This window comes from Anolis sagrei, chromosome 5 (assembly GCF_037176765.1).
Source record: "Anolis sagrei isolate rAnoSag1 chromosome 5, rAnoSag1.mat, whole genome shotgun sequence".
Lineage (NCBI taxonomy): Eukaryota > Metazoa > Chordata > Lepidosauria > Squamata > Dactyloidae > Anolis > Anolis sagrei.
In genome coordinates, this window is record NC_090025.1 from 76,028,476 (window position 1) to 76,048,707 (window position 20,232).

Consider the following 20,232-nt stretch of genomic DNA (forward strand, 5'->3'; position numbering starts at 1 on the left):
GAACTGAAGGGGGTGTTGTTTTGATACCATGGACGATTGGGCTGAAGTCCAAAGAGGGGCTGTCGCTCCATCCTGAGAAGTGAACTTCCCACTATCTTAAATATATATGACACTGCTCTGCCTCCTTATTTTCTCTTACTGTTACATAAGAACTGTGTGGGGGTATTTTTTCAGGTTGTGATTACCCATAGGTGATATCAAACCATTCTCTACAACAGTGTTTTTCAAACTCTGCTACTCCGGATGTTTTGAACTTCAGCTCCCACAATTTCTAACAACTGGTAAGCTGGCTGGAATTTCTGGGAGATTATGTCCATAACACCTGAAGGAGCTACATCGAGCTTTAGAAGTGGGGGGGGGGGGGGTTGATAAAGAGAGATGCTAGTAATTTGGGGACTGAAGGATTTTTTGGGGGAAAGCCTTCATCTACCCCATAACAACATTCATAGGTGAACAAGAAGTGGTTAGGGAAACATTTCCCTTTCTTGTAACATAGTAAAACCTCAACTTAAAAACATCTCAACTTAAGAGTGTTTTGAGTTAAGAGCTATTGCTCAGCCCGGTTTTGCTTTGACATACAAGTAGCAATATCGTTAAGAGCTAGCAAAGGAAGTGCAAGCACTAGAGTACAAAGCTTTAGGGCTTTCAAGGGAGCAGCCTCTGTATCTTGTACCTTCGTGACTCATGTTCTTGTTCGCTTTGGGAGATTGCTGTCTGCTTCACCTTTGTCTGATTTGAGGAATTTTGAGTTAGTCGATTTTGTGTGGTTTTTATTCCTGGTATATTTAGCTTCCTGAAGGAAGAGGGAGAGGGAGAGAGAGCAAGAGAGAGATGGAGGTTGGAATGAATGCAGTATGAAGAAAATGATGCTTCTGCCTCTTCTTTGTGCTTCTACCATTGTACCACAACTTTGTGTTTGATCTTTCTTTTTTATTGTTCAGAAACTCCAGTTAGTGCAAAAGTTGGCTGCCAGATTACTAACTGGGGCTAGCTATAGGGTACATACCATGCCCCTACTAAAACAGCTCCTGGCTTCTGACAAGTTTCCAGGCTCAATTCAAGGTGCAGGTTATTACTTATAAAGCCCTATACACTTCGGGTCCAACTTATCTCTTTCTATGAACCGGCACGGGCTTTGAGATCAACAGAGGAAGCCCTTCTCTCAGTCCCACCACTGGTGGGGACGAGAGAGAGGGCCTTCCCGGCTCTGGAATACCCTCCCAAGAGAGATTAGGTTAGTCCCCATCCTTGAATCTTTCTGATCCAGCCTAAAAACATGGATTTTTAAGCAGGCCTTTGAGTATGCTGAAATGGGCCCATATGAGGTTAACACTCTATGACTTTAGTTGTGAATTGATGGCAGCTAGTTTTATCTACAGATGTTCTGCATTTTTAAAATTGTACTATTTTATTTTATATTATATGTGCATGTGTTGATAGTGCTCTTTTTATAATTTCTATGTGATATTGTTTTATACTCATGTACTGTTTATGTTATATGCTGCACCTTGGAGTGTCTTGGTAAGCTGCCCTGAGTCCCTTCAGGGAGATGGTGGAGGAATATAAATAAATTGTTTATTATTATCATTATTATTTTACTGACACAAAACCACAGTATGTCACAGCAAACGAGATCTATATACTGGATTTCGTATCACAAAATCACAAGTCGAACACTTCCCAAGCATCTAGGACTGTGTGATGTATTTTTGAATGATGCGTGCAGATCCAAGTAAGGTGGCCTTTTGCAGTTGACAGATCACGATTTTGTCAATGTTTATTGTTTCCAAATGCTGGCTAAGATCTTTTGGCATGGCACCCAGTGTTCCAATGACCACTGGGACCACCTGTACTTGTTTATGCCAGAGCCTTTGCAGTTCGATTTTGAGGTCCTGATAACGGCTGAGTTTTTCCTGTTGTTTTTCCTCAAGGCGACTGTCACCCGGTATGGCGACATCAATAATCCAAACTTTTTTCTTTTCCACAATTGTGATGTCTTGTGTATTGTGTTCCACAACATTGTCAGTCTGAATTCAAAAGTCCCCCAGTATTTTTGTGTTCAGTTTTTACTACCTTTGCAAGTTTATGATCCCACCAGTTCTTTACTACAAGACAAAGTTATTTACTTGTTCATTATTATTATTATTATTATTATTATTATTATTATTTTGATGGCCACCTATTGAGATGGGTTTTTAAAAGACTGTACATATTTTCCCCCACTTCATGGATGGATTGTTGAGTTATTACATGCACAGGTCTAAAATGCTATGATTTCAGTTTTCATGTACAGCATGTATGATGTTTTTGTGGGAAAATATGGATTGTATTGGGTAAACTGAAGACGAATACATGTTAATTGCTCCAGAAATAGCACTGAGAGACTTTTGTAGCATTTTGTTCTTCCTTGTTTCATCTGAGATGTGTGCTAACATGTTCAGTAGCAATTTTTATTGTCCTTTATTTTTTGCTGCATCCTAAGCTTGACCCCCTCATTGACTACTCATTGAAGTGAAAGCCTGAGGAACACTTATGTGAATGTCACTTTTTGAGCATTTCTTTTTATTCTTTAGAATCAAATTTCAATAAATCATTTACTGGGATTAAAGGTTGAAACAGAAAGGATTATCGTAGGTGGGCAAACCTTTGTGTTTCTCTGAAGGTGATTCATTATAATTTTGTTGAAGGAAGTAGTTTCTAAGAACACACCCAGCAATAAAAATTGTGTTAAAATTATTTTCATAATTCTTGAGAGGGAAATAAAAACCAGTGCAGAGGTTTCCCCTCCGGTGCTTTGTCTCCAACCCTACCTAGCGTTTTGTTGTTGTTGTTCTTTGTCTTGAATTGTATAGGGCTGTTTTTATTAGCAGTTGTCAGATTTTTTAATGCATTTGGTCACCGTTCTCAGGACTGTCAAAACCATTGCACAAGAGTCTACTACAGTTTCATAAGCTTCAATTGAACAAGGGGGCCCTCTTCTGACAAAGTGGATACAGAGTTATATTTCATAATATCTTTAGCTCCGATTTGTAGATGAATTGTATACATTCTAAACTGTCTCTTAACAACGCTTTTGTGTCTCATGTTGCAGAAAAAATATAGAAAAGGATCAGTTGACATTTCAAAAATCAAATGTGTGGAAATTGTGAAAAATGATGGTGCTGCCATTCCATGTCAAAATAAATATCCATTTCAGGTAAGTTTCTGTGGTTTAAGAACATTGCTTTACACAGAACTCATAGCTCCACGTACGTCCTAGTTTTCATTCAGCAGATATATTTTTAGTTCAAATATCCAACTAAAATACTAAGTTAAGCATATTTCCTTCCAATTTTGAAGAAGAGAATATAGTTGCTCTTTAAAATCTTTATCATGCACCAAATGTATTCCTATTTAGAAATGTTTTTAACCAGGCATTAGAAATCTGACCTGTGGGCAAAGTCATTGCATTTTTACACATATTGTTTTGCTTTATGAATCATTATTGATTAGTAAATATTAAAACTCAAATTAATTAACTTCACAGGGAAGACAAGAGTCCTCCTCCACATATCATCAATGAGGTCAATGCATTGTGTTAGGACATGGGAAAGGGCTTTTTTGGCCATAGCATGCAAATTGTGGTATCCTCTCTCTTTAGAGGCCCGCATGACATAAACATTCATTTAATTCAGGCACCAAGTAAAAATTGGTTTTTCATCAAGTTCATCAGAAATACCATTAAACATATTTCAAAAAATTTAAATCTTTTAATTCTGTTTTTAACATATTATGATATGTAACATGCTTTTTGTCAATTTGTTTTCATTTTAAATCATTTAATTTGTATTAATGTTATTTTGTAATGGTGGTTGGAGTGTTGGACTATAAGATCCTCACATGGCCATGAAATCCACTGAGGCTTATTCTACACTACTATATAAAATCCAGATTATCTGCTTTGAACTGGATTATATGACAGTGTAGACTCATATAATCCAGTTCAAAGCAGGTAATCTGGATTATTTTCTTGGATAATCTGGATTATATGATAGTGTAGAAAGGGCCTGAGTTACCTACTGCAATGCATGCCCTTTCAGTCTCAGAGGAAAACAATGGAAAATGGCCTCTGAACAAAACTTCCCAACAGAACCCTGTGATAGTTTTATCTTAGTATTATCAAGGGTCATAAGGGCTTGAAAGCAAATGACAAAAACATCAAATATTTATTTTTGTTTTTTCCCCTTTTTAGGTTGTTTACGATAATAGCACACTTTATATTTTTGCCCCCACTGCGTACAGCAGGGATCAGTGGGTAAGGAATTTGAAAGAAGGTAATTGCATCTATTCAAGTCACTATTATATATCCTGAGCATAAACACTGGTATTCAGCTAAAGGGATAAGAATTGTTCTGTCTGTATCTACTAAAGAATACTATTTTTTAACATTACCATCCAAAAAGGTTTTTCCCCAAATTCTGTCAGTCTATTCACTTTAAGGGTCCTTCCACACAGCCATATAACCCAGGATATGAAGGCAGAATAATCCACAATATCTGCTTTGAACTGGGTAATCTGAGTCCACACTGCCATATATCCCGGATCAAAGCAGATAATGTGGGATTTCATTCAGCTTGAGAGGGTTGTTTCTTGTGTCCTTACTAAATATGACTGTCATCTTATTGAGACTGATGACCTTATCACATAGGTTGCCAGAATCACCACATAACGTGGCGAATCTTGTGGTGCCTGCGAAGGGGAACCTGTCACCCCAAGTCTTTGCATCTCTTGCCCCCCCTCCCACTTACCTGATCTTATGGGGGGAAGCATCCACTATGTGGCTTCCTCACATTGATTGAACCCTATGCAACATGAGAAGCTTCCCGTGTTGCCACCATGGTTCCTCTCTATTTGTGCCGCAGAGCCCCGCTGAAATAGATCTACCTCATGGGATGGAAGCCGCTGGACTGTGTAGGACAAATGGAGAGCAACAGATGTATGCTGTATGCTGCTGATTTTAGCCCTTCTGATGAGGTTGTGAGAAAAGCTCTCCCCTTCAGAACTTAAAAGCTTTTGCAGATTTGCAAAGAGAGATACAGTCTGTCAAATAATCTGAAACAGCCATTTTTAATGCAATGTCACATAATTTGTTTTTAGGGTGTACATTGTAATGTTTATTTATGTTTTCATTTTTTATGTCTTAATGGATTGTTCTTGTTTTTATTTTACTTTGATGCTTAATTCCTTTGTTGTAAGTTTCTGTTGTTACTCTCCATTTTAGGTGTTTTAAATCTCATATTTCATGTTTTAAATGTATTTTTTTTCTTATCTTAGTGAATTGTGCTATTGATTTTTATTTTGATGTGTCTGTTCCTATTTTGAGGCATCAAATGTTTGCCTTTTTATTTGTAAACTGCCCTGAGTTTTTCTGGGGAGAGAGGGTGGTCTAGAAATAAGGTTTTATTATTTTTATATTATTATGTAGTGCTTTAGAGGGAAAAACCAGCAGTTTGAATCGTGACTAGTGGCAGTCAGTGGAGTTATTTCAACAGGGGATCACATAGCTCTAGTTAAATATCAGAAGTACATAGGATGCAGGTATGACAAAATGCTGTCAATGTATTCTGTGAAAGGGCAACTTGTGGCTCTCAATATGCTCAATAGCAGGCCTCTTGGTCCTTCACCATTGAAGTGATGCATAGGGATTATAGGAGTTGCAGTCCAAGAATATCTGGAGGGCAATAACTTGCCCATCACTGGTCTAGATGCTATACCAGTAAATATATGTTCCCAAAACACTTGTCTGCTGTTTAAACGGATGTGCTCTTCCAGTTCTGTTATGTATTATGTCTTCTTTCAAGGGCATTGCTTTCCATGGGGATGTAGTTCTGGAAGGAGGAGGATAAGCATTGTGCCCATAAAGTTTTCCTTTGTTCTGAGCATTTAGACATACAGTTTAGGAATCCAAAGAAGGGGGCAGACAAAGTTGCCAAGGGAATGCTAGCATAGCAAATATGTGAGTTCCCCCAGGGGTGAGAAAGACGGTATATAAATACTGTAAATAAATAAATAAATAAATAAATAAATTCTATGTGTAACTGATTTTCAGTATCTCATTATCTGAAATGCTAGAAGTTTGGAAACTGAAGAAACCTTTCATTGAGGAAGAATACAAATCATGCAGTCAATTCTATTTACATACTACAAAGAACTTTAAGCACCTTCATAACAAGCAGATACTAAAATTTGTTGGAAGAAGTCATGGTATATTGAAATAAAATCAGAATGAATTTCCGTGAGAGGCTGGATCATACTTCTAGTTTCATGATTGCCTAACATTCCCCACTGTGTTGTTGTAGGTTTTTTCGCCTGCCCCCCACCACCACCCTTTTTCCTAGTTTGAATAGATCTCACTACCTCTGAGGAAGCTTGCCATAGATGCAGGCGAAACATCAGGAGAGAATGCCTCTAGAACATGGCCACATACCCATGTTCTAAAACAACCCAGTGATTCCGGCCATGAAAACCTTCAACAATACATAGCTCACTGTGTTTATCTTCTCTGCTTTCAATCATATGAGTGAGAAGACCCCAAAAATTCATTTTGCACACTCATTCCAAGTCAAAAATTTCAAAAATATGTTCTTATTTTTTCCAAAATGGTATCACTCTTGTTAATTTGTAATTCTGACCTGCATCAGGGTTTTTTTTGTATTTCAGTGTTGTCACTGACATCAAATATTATTAAATTTACTCTTTGAAATGTTAGTATTTTACAGAAATCTGTTCTTGTGTTTTTTTTTTGTAGAGATAAAAAATAATAATAACCTTATGGTAAAGTTCCATCCTAAATTCTGGACAGATGGAATCTATCAGTGTTGCAGACAAACAGAAAAATTGGCTCCTGGTTGTGAAAAATATAGCCTCTTTGAAAATGGTAAGTGCTCCTTTTCCATATACTATCAAGCAGAGTTGGGTGAATTTGTTCATTTCACTGTCTAAGCATTTCAATTCCGTTGTGTTGAATGTATGAAGAATTTCAGTTGTAGGAAGTTCTTATACTAGCGACAGGGGCGGATCAACCCATTACGCATTTGCAGTATAGTTGATTTTCCCCAGGGGCGCTCTTGAGGCACTCTTGGGGGAAAATAGACCTTGACATATGCAAGTTGTAGTTACTGGGATGTATAGTTCACCTACAATCAAAGAGCATTCTGAACTCCACCAATGATGGAACTGAACCAAATGTGGCACACAGAACTCCCACAACGAACAGAAAATATATATCAGTGATTGGTTGGGAGGGGGGCCGCCAAAATGTTTGCTTACTGTTGAAAATTACCTAGGGCCACCTCTGACTAGCGTACAGATTTCTCAACCACTTGTGCTTGCTAAATTCAACCGCTACAACTATCCCACCATGGATCAAATTGTATCATGTCTCCCTGCTATGTAGCTGTTAAATCTGAGAAATCTGTCAGAAAAAATGAAAAATTGCAATCTTAATATAACAGTAAAGACTATGCTGACAAATTGCATACAGGACAGTAGGACAATGAATCCATTCTGGGTTTCCATCAAAAAATTTAAGAACTTTAGCTCCATAATAGCTTCAGCACCTTGGATAGCTCCTGTAATATTGAGACCAAAACATTGATTCACAACTCCACTGAGGGCCCTTCCACACAGCCATATAACCCAGAATATCAAGGCAGATAATCCCACAATATCTGCTTTGAACTGGCTTATCTTGAGCCCACATAATCCAGTTCAATGTGAATTTTATACAGCTGTGTGGAAGGGGCCACTACACTGACCATTTAATGTGGTTCAAAGCTAGATTTTTCAAAGTTGAGCATTAAAAGTTATCTGGCTGAAGACATCTGTTAAATTTTCTTTCTCTTACATTAGACTTAAAACAATAACAACCCCAAGAGCATTTTGCTGAATTAATTCATAAAATTTCTTGCAAAGGGCTAACCCCATGGGTTTAGTAAACTCATAGAAAACTAAATGTAAAAACAACTATTGTGTATTGTTTTTTTAGGTATGAGGTCATTGCCTGTGCAAATGCCAGATAAAAGTAAGGTAAGGAAAAGATAATTCCAAACACTGAACAATGGGAGGTGATGGCATTCACATCCAACAAAATACTATTGTAATTACCATTGAAATCTGCTAAAACTTTGATAGATTTGTTGTAACCTAGCTCACAATTTGTTCAATTATTTGTTAAAGGGATTATTTCCATGCCTTTTAACAGAAGTTATGGAGCAGTATATTGTGTATTGAGGTCTCATTCTAAAAGTAAATAACTTCAGAGACTGTTTCTGGTCTGAACTGGAGTAGATTCACTAAGTCAGTGAGAACTTGATGAGTTAGCACTTCCATACATTTCCATGAATTCATTTATAGTGCTCTAGTTGCCCCCCCCCCCCCCGGTGATGCAGCGGTTTAAACCACTGAGCTGCTGAACTTGCTGACCGAAAGGTCGGTGGTTCGAATCCAGGGAGCGGGGTGAACTCTGGCTGCTATCCCCAGCTTCTTCCAACCTAGCAGTTTGAAAACATGCAAATGTGAGTAGATCAATAGGCACCACTTTGGCGGGAAGGTAATGGCACTCCATACAGTCATGCTGGCCACATGACCTTGGAGGTATCTATGGACAATACCAGCTCTTTGGCTTAGAAATGTAGATGAGCAACCCCCCCCCCCACCCCGAGTCGGACACTACTAGACTTAATGTCAGGGGAAACTTTTGCCTTTACTTCATTGGGAGATACTATTAGATTTAGGTCTTTGCTTCTCATAATGAAGCACTTTGAGCATTAGACTGCTTTTGATTACTTCTGTTATCTTGATGATTTCCAGTTAGTGTTTTTGATGGAAAACACTGTTTTAATCAACTTTAGTCACAATCGCCCTTATAAATTATCCTCATGATCAGCAATAATCCTTGTGATTTAATATAATTATTAGGACTTTTAAGTGACTACTACTAATTTCTTTCAGAGAAGGCCCCCACCCCCGATTCCCCCAGAAGAAGAGGAAGAACAGGAAGAAATAGTAATAGCTATGTATGACTTTCAGCCGACGGAACCTCATGACTTGAGACTACAAAGAGGTCAAGAATATACTGTAATTGAAAAAAATGACATTCATTGGTGGAAAGCAAGAGACAAATACGGGTAAGGAAATATTATCTTTATGTAATTTTTTTTTGGAGTGCAGAAAATCCAATTATTTTAAGATAATTGGCAAAAAATGGGAAAAGACACTTATACATAAGAATAATAAATAATAAACTCTCCTCCCTCTGACTTTCCCTCACATATTTATACATAGATATCATGTCTCCTCTCAGTCTTCTCTTCTGCAGGCTAAACATGCCCAGCTCTTTAAGTTGCTCCTCATAGGGTGTGTTCTCCATACCCATGATCATTTTAGTTACCTTCCTCTGGACACATTCCAGCTTGTCAACATATCCCTTCAATTCTGATGTCCAGAATTGGACACAGTATTCCAGGTTTGGTCTGACTAAAGCAGAATAGAGGGACAGCCTGACTTCCCTGGATCTGAACACTAGACTCCTATTTATTCAGGCCAAAATTCCATTGGCTTTTTTGCCACCACATGACATTATTGACTCATGTTTAACTTGTTGTCCATGAGAACCCCAAATAAGGATCATGTTGAAATACTACTCAGTCAATACATTATTTGGAGTTGGAGCACATCCCTATACTTTATATCTGCCTATTTATCCCTTGAAGATCTGTTTCAAACTGTAAATTGTCTCTTTGAGCACCTTGAAGAAAGAAAGAATGGAATAAATAAGGAGATTATTGGTTTATAATGTAAAGGTTTTTTGTGTGCCTGTACAAATACTCAGCGGTAACATAGTTGAACATATAGATCTGAAGACTCAATCATCATGAAGATGAAGTAAAGATAAATAAACTTTGATAAATTACCAGAAACAATAATGAATAATATTATCCAATCCTAGTAATAAAGAATATAACAATACTTGAAAAAAATCTGTTCCTGGTTTGAAAGTGTTGCTTCCTGTTTAATTATATAATACTTATTTTGAAAGCAATTGTTATGCCCCAGAAATGTCATCTTTCTGACTGCCACAAACTATGGCTGAGAGTCTATGAGATATTCATGGAAAAACTATAGCAAAATGTGCTGCAGGATGTCCCACAAAAAAATAAAGTTTTTGCAGTTTAATAAACTTTCCCCGTGTTTTTATGATAGAACTAATTAGGAAATACATTTTTAATCCAGGAACAAAATTTTGTTACATTATGTTATGAGAAATTCTTAACATGGCAGTACATTATGATAACCACAAGTGATAATACATTTATTGAAGTTTGTACATTATTTTGTGGGTAGTTTATAGGCTAGATAGTTGACTTTAAAGTTTTATAAACTATCTAAAACATTTACCAGCAAGACATTTTTATTTTGTTACTTTCTTTTTACCGTCTCTAGAAGCAAAGGATATATTCCAAGCAACTACGTAACAGGAAAGAAGTCCAATAGTCTAGACCAGTATGAGTAAGTAAAAATATACATATAATCCACAAGAACAAACTATTCTTATATGTTTTGGAAATTGTGTGAAAAAATATATGAGATTGAGCTCTCAAGTTGTTCATTTCTTGCTTTAAGGGTACATTTAAGAACTTCTCCTGAGCACATCTAAAACTTTCCAAATTCACTCAGAAAGCTGGATAATTTGAAATCATTCTTCATGGTGCTACCCCCAACCCCCAAAATCCTCACGAACTAACTAGTGTTATCAGTACTAATATAAAACGTTAAGCCATGAGTGAATTAGGAACACAAAGTAGCTCCAAGTGAAAAGATATAGTAGAAGAGAAATCTCCATGGTTTTCTTGACCATTGGTTATGAGATCGGCTGTCTTTTGACTTTTAGAGGAGTTCTCAAAAATGGTAGCATCCAAGAGCAAAAGCTCAACATATAATGCTTTTTAATATGCATTTTTCCTCTGTAGGTGGTATTGTAGAAATCTGAACAGAAGCAAAGCTGAACAGCTCCTCAGAAATGAGGTGAGCCTTAGTATTATTGTACTGTTTATAAGGGAACCAGGATGTTTCCTTATCTCACTACACTGTTATAGCACTATAATCCACTTTAACAGCCATGGAAACAGCCTATGAAATCCTGGGATCTACAGTTTAGTGAGGGACATTTAGAATTCTAAGCTGGAGAGTTTTTTGGTCCCCAGGAAACTACAAACCCCAGAATCCTCATGGCACTTGAAGGGGGGGGGGGGATATTGTGCTATAACAGTTGTTCTCAACCTTTCTTATGCCATGACTCCTTAATACAGTTCCTCATGTTGTGGTGACCCCCAACCATAACATTATTTTGTTGCTACTTCATAACTGTAACTTTGCTACTGTTATGAATAGCCATGTAAATATCTGATATGCAGTATGTATTTTCATTCACTGGACCAAATTTGGCACAAATACCCAGTATTCCCACATTTGAATACTGGTGGGGTTGGGGGGGGGGGATGATTTTGTCATTTGGGAGTTGTAATTGCTGGGATTGATAGTTCCCCTACAATCAGAGAGCATTCTGAATTCCACCAACGATGGAATCGAACCAAACTTGGAACACAGAACTCCCTAGACCAACAGAAAACACTGGAAGGGTTTGGTGGGCATTGACCTTGAGTTTTTGAGTTTTAGTTCACCTACATCCAAAAAGCACTGTGGACTCAAACAATAATGGATCTGGACCAAACATGGCACAAATACTCAATATGCCCAAATGTGAACACTGGTGGAGTTTGGGGGAAATAGACCTTGACATATAGGAGTTGTAGTTGTTGGGATTTGTAGTTTTCTGAACCCCACCAATGATAGAATTGGGCCAAACTTCCCACACAGAACCCCCATGACCAACAGAAAATACTGTGCTTTCTGATGGTCTTTGGCAACCCCTCTGATACCTCCTCATGAGCCCCCCAGGGTCCCGACCCCCAGGTTGAGAAACACTGTGCTATAGGAATGTAGGACTCTGTGGCCCCTTCTACACTGCCATATAATCCAGTTCAAAGCAGAAAATCTCAATTTTATCTGGCAGTGTAAAAGGGACCTGATTGATTAGGGTTCAGGTTCTTGCTGGTTGATACTGAGTAAATCATACTATCTCAGAGGAGAGTAATGGCAATTCTACTCTGAATAACCATTGCCAAGAAAACCCTTCAATAAGATCACCCTAAATCAGAACTGAGTACAAAGCACACAGCAACAACTCTCTCTAAATGCAATACATAACAGAACTGTTTGAAATAATTTCATGTGTTTCTGAGTAAACTTGAGTGATACCAAATTGTAAAAATAATGAAGTAATTTGGTAAAACCAGTTTTTTCTCTCCATAGGATAAAGAAGGTGGTTTTATGGTGAGGGACTCCAGTCAGCCAGGTTACTATACAGTATCTCTTTACGCAAAATTTGGAGGGTAAGTCATGGAGCCACTTATTATTTGTATCTTCATTTTGGTTCCTTGAGATATATAAACATTTGCATTTTAAAAGAAATAACTTGCATTTGATTATCAAAATCTTTCTGGTATAGTAAAACGAGATATGTACTTCCATGATCCAAGATGGTAACTCAGTCAACTGATTTAAAGAAGGTGATGTTTTGGGATTGATTTTTTATTACTGTTAAAATAAATTGGTCCATCTCCTCAAATTCATTCAGTGTATGTAGTCTTTATGAATTTAAATGTTTTGAACTGTTTAAATGTCTTGTCAAAGGCTTTTATGGCCAGAATTACTGGGTTGTTGTGTTTACTGGGCTGTATGGCCATGTTCCAGAAGCATTCTCTCCTGACGTTTTACCTGCATCTATGGCAGGCAACCTCAGAGGTTGTGAAACGTCAGGAGAGAATGCTTCTGGAACATGGCCATACAGCCCAGAAAACTCATAACAACTCAGTTGTTTAAATATTTTTCAAATAACTTATATTTATACATTTCTTGGAAGATTTTTATTTTTTATCATATATTTTATACATTTAATCTCTACGTGCACCCACCACTCATGGGATATTTATTTACCTTTAATATTAATAATTCTTATATTGACATCTTCTCAAAATGCTAGTATATGCTGATTTGGTTTTATTCCTTTTTCTTTGACAAATATATATTCTAAGAATTCACCTCAAAATCATTTCTTTTTAGTAATTCTTTTTTTTGCATTTTATTTCACAAGTCAGTTTATCATTTATTGTGATGTTCCACACCAATTTCATATTCATAATTTTATTTCCATTTTTTGGCTATAACTAATCTTAGAGCAGTAACAAAAATATTATTATTAATATTTTATTTTGCCATTTTAATCTTATATCTCAAAAAATTAATAGAAGTGCTATATTTGGAATTTATAGTATGTCATTAATTTCAACAAATACTTTTCCCCCAATTTTTAAAAATCTTTTCACATCCCCATCATAAATGTATATAAGTCCTAGTTTCATTATTACACCTCCAAAAATTTTGTAGATTATTTCTATTATAATAATGTAACGTTGGAGTCATATACCATGGGGCTGCAGTAGCACAGTGGATTAAACTGCTAACTGCAGAAAAACTTGCTGACCAGAAGGTCGGCAGTTCAAAACCATGGGTGAGCTCCCAGCTGTTAGCCCTCGCTCCTGCCAACCTAGCAGTTGGAAAACATATAACGTGAGTAGATCAATAGGTACTGTCTCCCATGCAGTCATGTCAGCTAAACACTACCAGGAGGGTCTATGGACATGCTCCTCGGCATGGAAAATGGAACAAGAGCACCTCCCCATGGCCAGAGTTGAGCATTGCCTTCAGATGCCAGAAATGGAAAGGGAAGCCTTTGTCTTTGTTTATGTATTGTATGTCATTGCTCGTTGTATAAAAGGCATTGAATATTTGCTTATATATGGGTATGTGTATACTGTAATTCGCTCTGAATCCCCTCAGGGACATAGAGCGGAATATAAATAAAGTGTATTATTATTATTATCATATACTATCTCCAAATTTTTTTATTATCTTTAAAGATGTTATTAGCCACCTTGAGTACCATTATAGAGGAAAGGTGGTATATAAATAAAAATAATAAAATATAAATATTTTGTGGTTAAGATACTTAACATCGCTATCTTCAACTGAAGTGAGAAAAAAAATACTATACAGTATTATAATTGTTTTATTGTTGTTATTTTTTTAAGAGAAGGGCTATCCGGAATAAGACACTATCATATAAAGGAAACACCACAAAACCAGTACTACCTGGCAGAAAAACATCTGTTTAGCTCAATTCCTGAATTAATTGATTATCATAAACACAATGCTGCAGGTATGTGGGTCTTGAGTTCCTTATCATCTCAAAGTGATGCTTAGAAAATTAGATTCGTAACATAGGAGAAGGATATGCCCATTATAGTGCATACCTGAGCTCTCTGTCAGTACTGTTTGGGGGTTGGTTGGTGATGCTACCTACACAGTTGGCTCTTGGCCATAGCTGGGATTTTTTCTTTTGCTTACTTAGTGATTTTAGAATTTTATAAGACAGAAAGCTGTTTTTGTATCTCACTACATATCCTGTTTGCTTGTTTTTTAACCTTAGTGATTAGTACTTTGCAACCTATGTAAAGTATTCTGTATTGGTGAACTTGTAAACATACTTATCACTCTTAATTATCTAATACACAGAGTTACAATTTCTGATGTTTAACATCCTTGATAAAAAAAGAGAGCTTTGAGTGTGCTTAAAAGTATTTTCAATAGTATAAAACACATTCAATCATACAATTGGATAATCATTGTACTTCCTCAATTCTAAGATACATTTTTTCCTATATAAAACTTCTAAAAATGGGGTGCATCTTAGAACTGAATGTGCTTTTAATATATATCTATATCTATATATCAATCAATAAAATTTTTATTTCAGTTGGTGGTATTGAAATTAGTGTTCATCTTACCATCAATAACATTTTAGGCCCCATCTACACTGCCATATAAAATCCAGATTATCCACTTTGAACTAGATTATATGCAGTGTAGATTCATATAATCCAGTTCAAAGCAGCTAACGTGGATAATCTGATTTGATAATCTGGATTATATGGTACTGTAGAAGGGGACTTAGAATGGAAGAAATATGGTGGTTTGAAGCAACAGAAATGTTTGACTGCTCTACTTAATTTCTGATGCTGACTATTATCAATATCATTTTTCTGTGAACTTCAGGTCTTGTGACAAGGCTACGATATCCAGTCACCCCAAAGACAAAACCAACCACTGCGGGATTCAGTTATGGTAATTGGCACTTCATTTGGGGGGGGGGGGGGTACATTCTGTATATCTAAAATTAAAGTTTAAAACATGAAAAGACTGCTATGAACAAACTAGATACTGTTTTCAAATCCAAAGTTTCAGCAGACTCTATATTTATATTTTTTTACAGTCATGCTTTTTCAACATGCGAGGCAGGCTCATCTGCTTTCCCCCTTTCTTTCTGTTTTGCTCTCTCGCATGCTCAGTGTGTGATTCTGGAAGCAGCTGTTTGCCTTGCCTGCAGTTACATTGGGATCACCTAGAGTCAGGCCTGTAGCCAGGATTTTGATTGGGGGGGGGGGGACGAGTTTGATTGGGGGGGGGGAGGGCTGAGGATCTACCCTAACAAACCTTTTATATCATTATCCTAATATCCCCATGCATATATGAATAAACATAACAGTTTAAATAATGTACCAGTAAGGCCTTCTCGCAGACCACTCTGAGAATTTGGGGGGGGGGGGGCTGAAGCCCCTCAAGCCCCCCCCCCCGCTACATACCTGCCTAGAGTACAATCACATTCTTCCCCAGTTGAATCTTTAGTGTATTGTTTACTGCAGCTGCATGGTTGCAACCTCACATTTAAAATCTTTTACTCCAGCCCTCCTTTGTAATGTCTTTAAAATTACACTCTTCTAGCCAAACAGAAGAGAAGAAATGGAGAGTTGAGCAGGCCAGCTAACACTTGTCACAAAGGATTCCCCCACACAGCAATCAGCCAGGCTTTGAAGCTGCAAGGCCATTAAATACTAATCAAGGTGGCCAGTTGAAACTTTCACACTTGCATCAACCTGACTAGAGTTCTTTCTTCCATCCTGGACATTCCACAGATATATAAACTTCACTTGCCTCATTCCAACAGTCTCCTCAACCTCTGAGGATGCCTGCCGTAGGTCTGGGTGAAACATCAGGAGAGAATGCTTCTGGAACATGGCCACACAGCCTGGAAAACTCACAGCAATTCAGTGATTCCGGCCATGAAATCCTTCGACGACACACTTATAAAGAAATGTTTTTGTCTGAGGCTATGTTCACTGAGGAATACAATGAAATACTAAAGTCAGAAGTGTCTGTGCCATCATATTTTTCATTTTTACTATGTCTGTGAAATATGGACAGTGAAGAAAGCTGGCCAGAAGGGAATAAATTCATTTGAAATGTGATCCTGGAGGAGAATTATATGGGTTTTATTGCAAACCAAACCTGAACTCTCACTATAAGCCAAAATGCCTAAATTGGGATACAGATGTGAGATGGGGGAGGATTAACCACTACATAAGTGTCTCCACTCAGAGAGACAGAGGGGCAAGATGTCCAAGGCTGGGTGGATATTTTCAAAAGCCCTTTTGGCAGGAAGCTATCAGAATGAGAAACGGGAATCCTCAAGTGGGTGCCAAAGTACAGCGGTTGTGGGAGCTCAGAGTCTGGAGTGATGGCTGATGAGATCTCTGAAAAAGCATCCTCTCAGCTTTACCTCGGGGATCTGGAGAATTCTGTACTTTCTGAACATTGTCTTATTTTTATCCTTATAGAGAAGTGGGAAATCAATCCAGCCGAGCTCACCTTTATGAGAGAACTTGGCAGCGGTCTCTTTGGCGTGGTGCGTCTTGGCAAATGGAGAGCACAGTACAAAGTGGCCATCAAAGCAATCCGAGAAGGTGCAATGTATGAGGAGGACTTTATAGAGGAAGCTAAAGTGATGATGTAAGGAACCAGTCTGACATCCCATACATAGTGGTGTACCTCAAATGTGTATTTGCTGAGATTTAGAGGAGGCTGAACTCTGTCTACATTGGGCTATAAACACAAAATCAGACAAAACATGCAAACCTACAAGAACTCTTCCTTTCCATACTAGTTCCAGCTACTGCTATGTGAGGACATTTTAATTTTACAGCATTTAGGAAATGATTTGGATGGATTTTATGATTTTCTTTGACTTTTGGAGACTTTGCTTTTTCATTATTATGATCTATAACTAGTAAATTAATACACAAATTACATTATGTAACAAAATTTGAAAAAAAAATCTGTTCCTGATTTTGAAAGTGTTATTTCCTGTTTCATTGTGCAGGACTTACTTTGTAAGCAGTTGTTATCCTCCACAAACTTACCTGTCCGAACGTATCTCCCCTTACGAACCACTAAGGACTTTAAGATCATCTGGGGAGGCCCTGCTCTCGGTCCCGCCTTCATCACAAGCACGTTTGGCGGGGACGAGAGACAAGGCCTTCTCAGTGGTGGCCCCTTGGCTATGGAATGCCCTCCCTAGGGAGATCAGATCTGCTCCTTCCCTCTTGACGTTTCGGAGGCAAGTTAAAACATGGCTATTCGAGCAAGCATTTACAAATACAGAGTAGCAAATATAGAAAATCGAATGACCTGACAATAGAATAGGACAATGCTTGAGAATAATGAGATGCTGATGATGTTGCTTTTATTGCTTTTGTGATGTCTTATACTGTTTAATGTTTTTATCTATTATGTTTTATGTATACTGATTTGTTGGAAACCGCCTTGAGTCGCCAATTGGCCGAGAAAGGTGGTATACAAATACAGTAAATAAATAAATAAATAAACTTTGTTTTTGTGGCTGCAGCAAAATATGCTGAATAGGTTGACTTGAGACTTGATGAGATATTCACTGAAAAATTATAGCAAAATATGCTTCAAGATGTCCCACAAAAGTTTTTGGAGTTTAATAAACTTTTTCCATGTGTTAATGATAGAACCAATTAGGAAATGACATTTATAACCCAGGAACAAAAATGGTTTTACACAGTGTTATCTGCAGCACTTTCTCCATCTTGTAAATGTTTTCTATGTAAAAGCAGATCAGCCCATATGGATTATGTATATATAATAATATTGGAACCTACTGTATATACTCGAGAATAAGCTGACCTGAATATAAGCTAAGGCACCTAATTTTACCACAAAAACCTGGGAAATGTATTGACTCAAGTATAAGCCGAGGGTGGGAAATGAAGCAGCTACTGGTAAATTTCAAAATAAAAATAGATACCAATAAAATTACATTAACTGAGGCATCAGTAGGTTAAATGTTTTTGAATATTTACATAAAACTGTAATTTAAGATAAGACTCTCTAATAATAAAGGGTAAAATAATAAATGTAATAAAAATAATAATAGCGTAAAATAATGGAAATGTAATAGTAATAATAGAGTAAAATAATAAATGTAATAATTGCAATAGAATTAAACAATAAATGTAATAATAATAATAATAAAGTAAAATAATAAATGTAATAATAATAATAGAGTAAAATTATAAATGTAATGATAATGTTAAATAGAATAAAATTATGTAAATGTAATATAATAATAATAGAGTAAAATAATAAATGTAATAAAATAGTAATAATAACAGGGTGAAATAATAAATAACTGACTCGAATATAAGCCGAGGGGAGCTTTTTCAGCCTTAAAAAAAGGCTGAAAAATCCAGCTTATACTCGAGTATATATGGTATAGCAATATGTGTATTTGAATTCCTTTCAGGAAACTGACCCATCCAAAGCTAGTCCAGCTCTATGGGGTTTGCACTCAGCAGAGACCGATTTACATCGTGACTGAGTTCATGGAGCATGGTTGCCTTCTGAATTATCTTCGGCAAAGACGTGGACACTTCAATAAAGACAGCCTGCTGACAATGTGCCAGGATGTATGTGAAGGAATGGAATATCTGGAGATAAATAGCTTCATTCACAGAGATCTGGTAAATATAAGTAGTGTATTTTTGCAATTGTTCAATTTTTAATATAATGTATAGGGTAGTAGATTTTAAAATATAATACACATGGACTTGATGTGATTCAAGCAAAAAATATAATGGATCAAGAATGGGTCAGATTCTTCTCTTAGGTGGTTTATAATATTCCGTTATGCAGCTCAGGTGGCTGGAAGCCATGGAAGAAAAGATCTCTCCAAAGCAAATATTTTCAAAAGCCGGATAAATTTAAAGAATTTATTTACTAGGCATAAACAGCTATACTTGCCCATTTTTTTAACTTTTGAAACCCCAGTTTCTTTAGCAGGTGGCCACCCTATACCCACTCCAAACTGTCCCATCTATATAAACAGAAAGATACAATTTCTGCTCTAGTAAGAGTTCCTGATAAACCTGATATAATTCAGAATCTTCATTGAATATTTGTCTTAAATTAATGTTACAAAACACTTTGAAACCTTTGTGCAAAAGGGAGAATACAAATATAATTATTAGGTTACTGTGACTTACATTAAATTCAGGGGGATATAATATTTTTCCATACCTGCAATGTGGAAACAGTGGAAATTTTCAAATCAGAAACTAATATGAAAATGAGACACAGAAGTCACCCATCACCTACATATTCTTCATCTAACTCAAATACTAGTGGGTATTTTATTGAAATCATTTTATTGAAATCATTTTAGTGCTGGCTAAACTTCTATGTCAATTAATTTAGAAATATGCCATTGTATTATGTGCCCTCAAGTTGACTCTGACTTATGGTGATCCTGTTACAGGATTTTCTCAAAAAGATTTTTTTCACTGGAGGTTTGGCATTGCCTTTCTCTGAGCCTGAGAGAGAGTGAATTACTCACTCAGAGGGTTTGCGTGAATGAGGGACCCAAACTTTGGTCTCTGTTGAGTCCTAGTTCAATATTCAAACCACTACGCCACACAGAAATAGACATCAGGAAAATAAGAAATTCCTCATGTATGGGACTTTATAACAATAAAGTTGTAAAGTATGCAGTCTTTTTCCCTTTTGAAACTTCTTGTTAAGTTCAATTAAATCCTTGACTAGTAGATTAAAATATCAAAAATTAAAACATACATTAAGAACAAATTCAAGACATTT

The 20,232-nt window shown here is 36.7% G+C and overlaps 1 protein-coding gene across 3 annotated transcripts in view; it reads left to right on the top strand.

Annotated features, from left to right (window-relative positions):
• The window catches only part of TEC (tec protein tyrosine kinase), a 79,915-nt gene that overhangs the window by 50,870 nt on the left and 8,813 nt on the right, over positions 1–20,232 (top strand). For all 3 annotated transcript variants that reach the window (XM_067468783.1, XM_067468782.1, XM_067468784.1), the window contains exons 3-14: positions 3,092–3,196; positions 4,232–4,313; positions 6,788–6,916; positions 8,027–8,067; positions 8,992–9,167; positions 10,483–10,548; positions 11,010–11,064; positions 12,412–12,491; positions 14,250–14,377; positions 15,274–15,342; positions 16,893–17,064; positions 18,884–19,100. In XM_067468783.1, the coding sequence (XP_067324884.1) occupies positions 3,092–3,196; positions 4,232–4,313; positions 6,788–6,916; positions 8,027–8,067; positions 8,992–9,167; positions 10,483–10,548; positions 11,010–11,064; positions 12,412–12,491; positions 14,250–14,377; positions 15,274–15,342; positions 16,893–17,064; positions 18,884–19,100 (1,320 nt within the window). The remainder of the gene's footprint in view (positions 1–3,091; positions 3,197–4,231; positions 4,314–6,787; positions 6,917–8,026; positions 8,068–8,991; positions 9,168–10,482; positions 10,549–11,009; positions 11,065–12,411; positions 12,492–14,249; positions 14,378–15,273; positions 15,343–16,892; positions 17,065–18,883; positions 19,101–20,232) is intronic.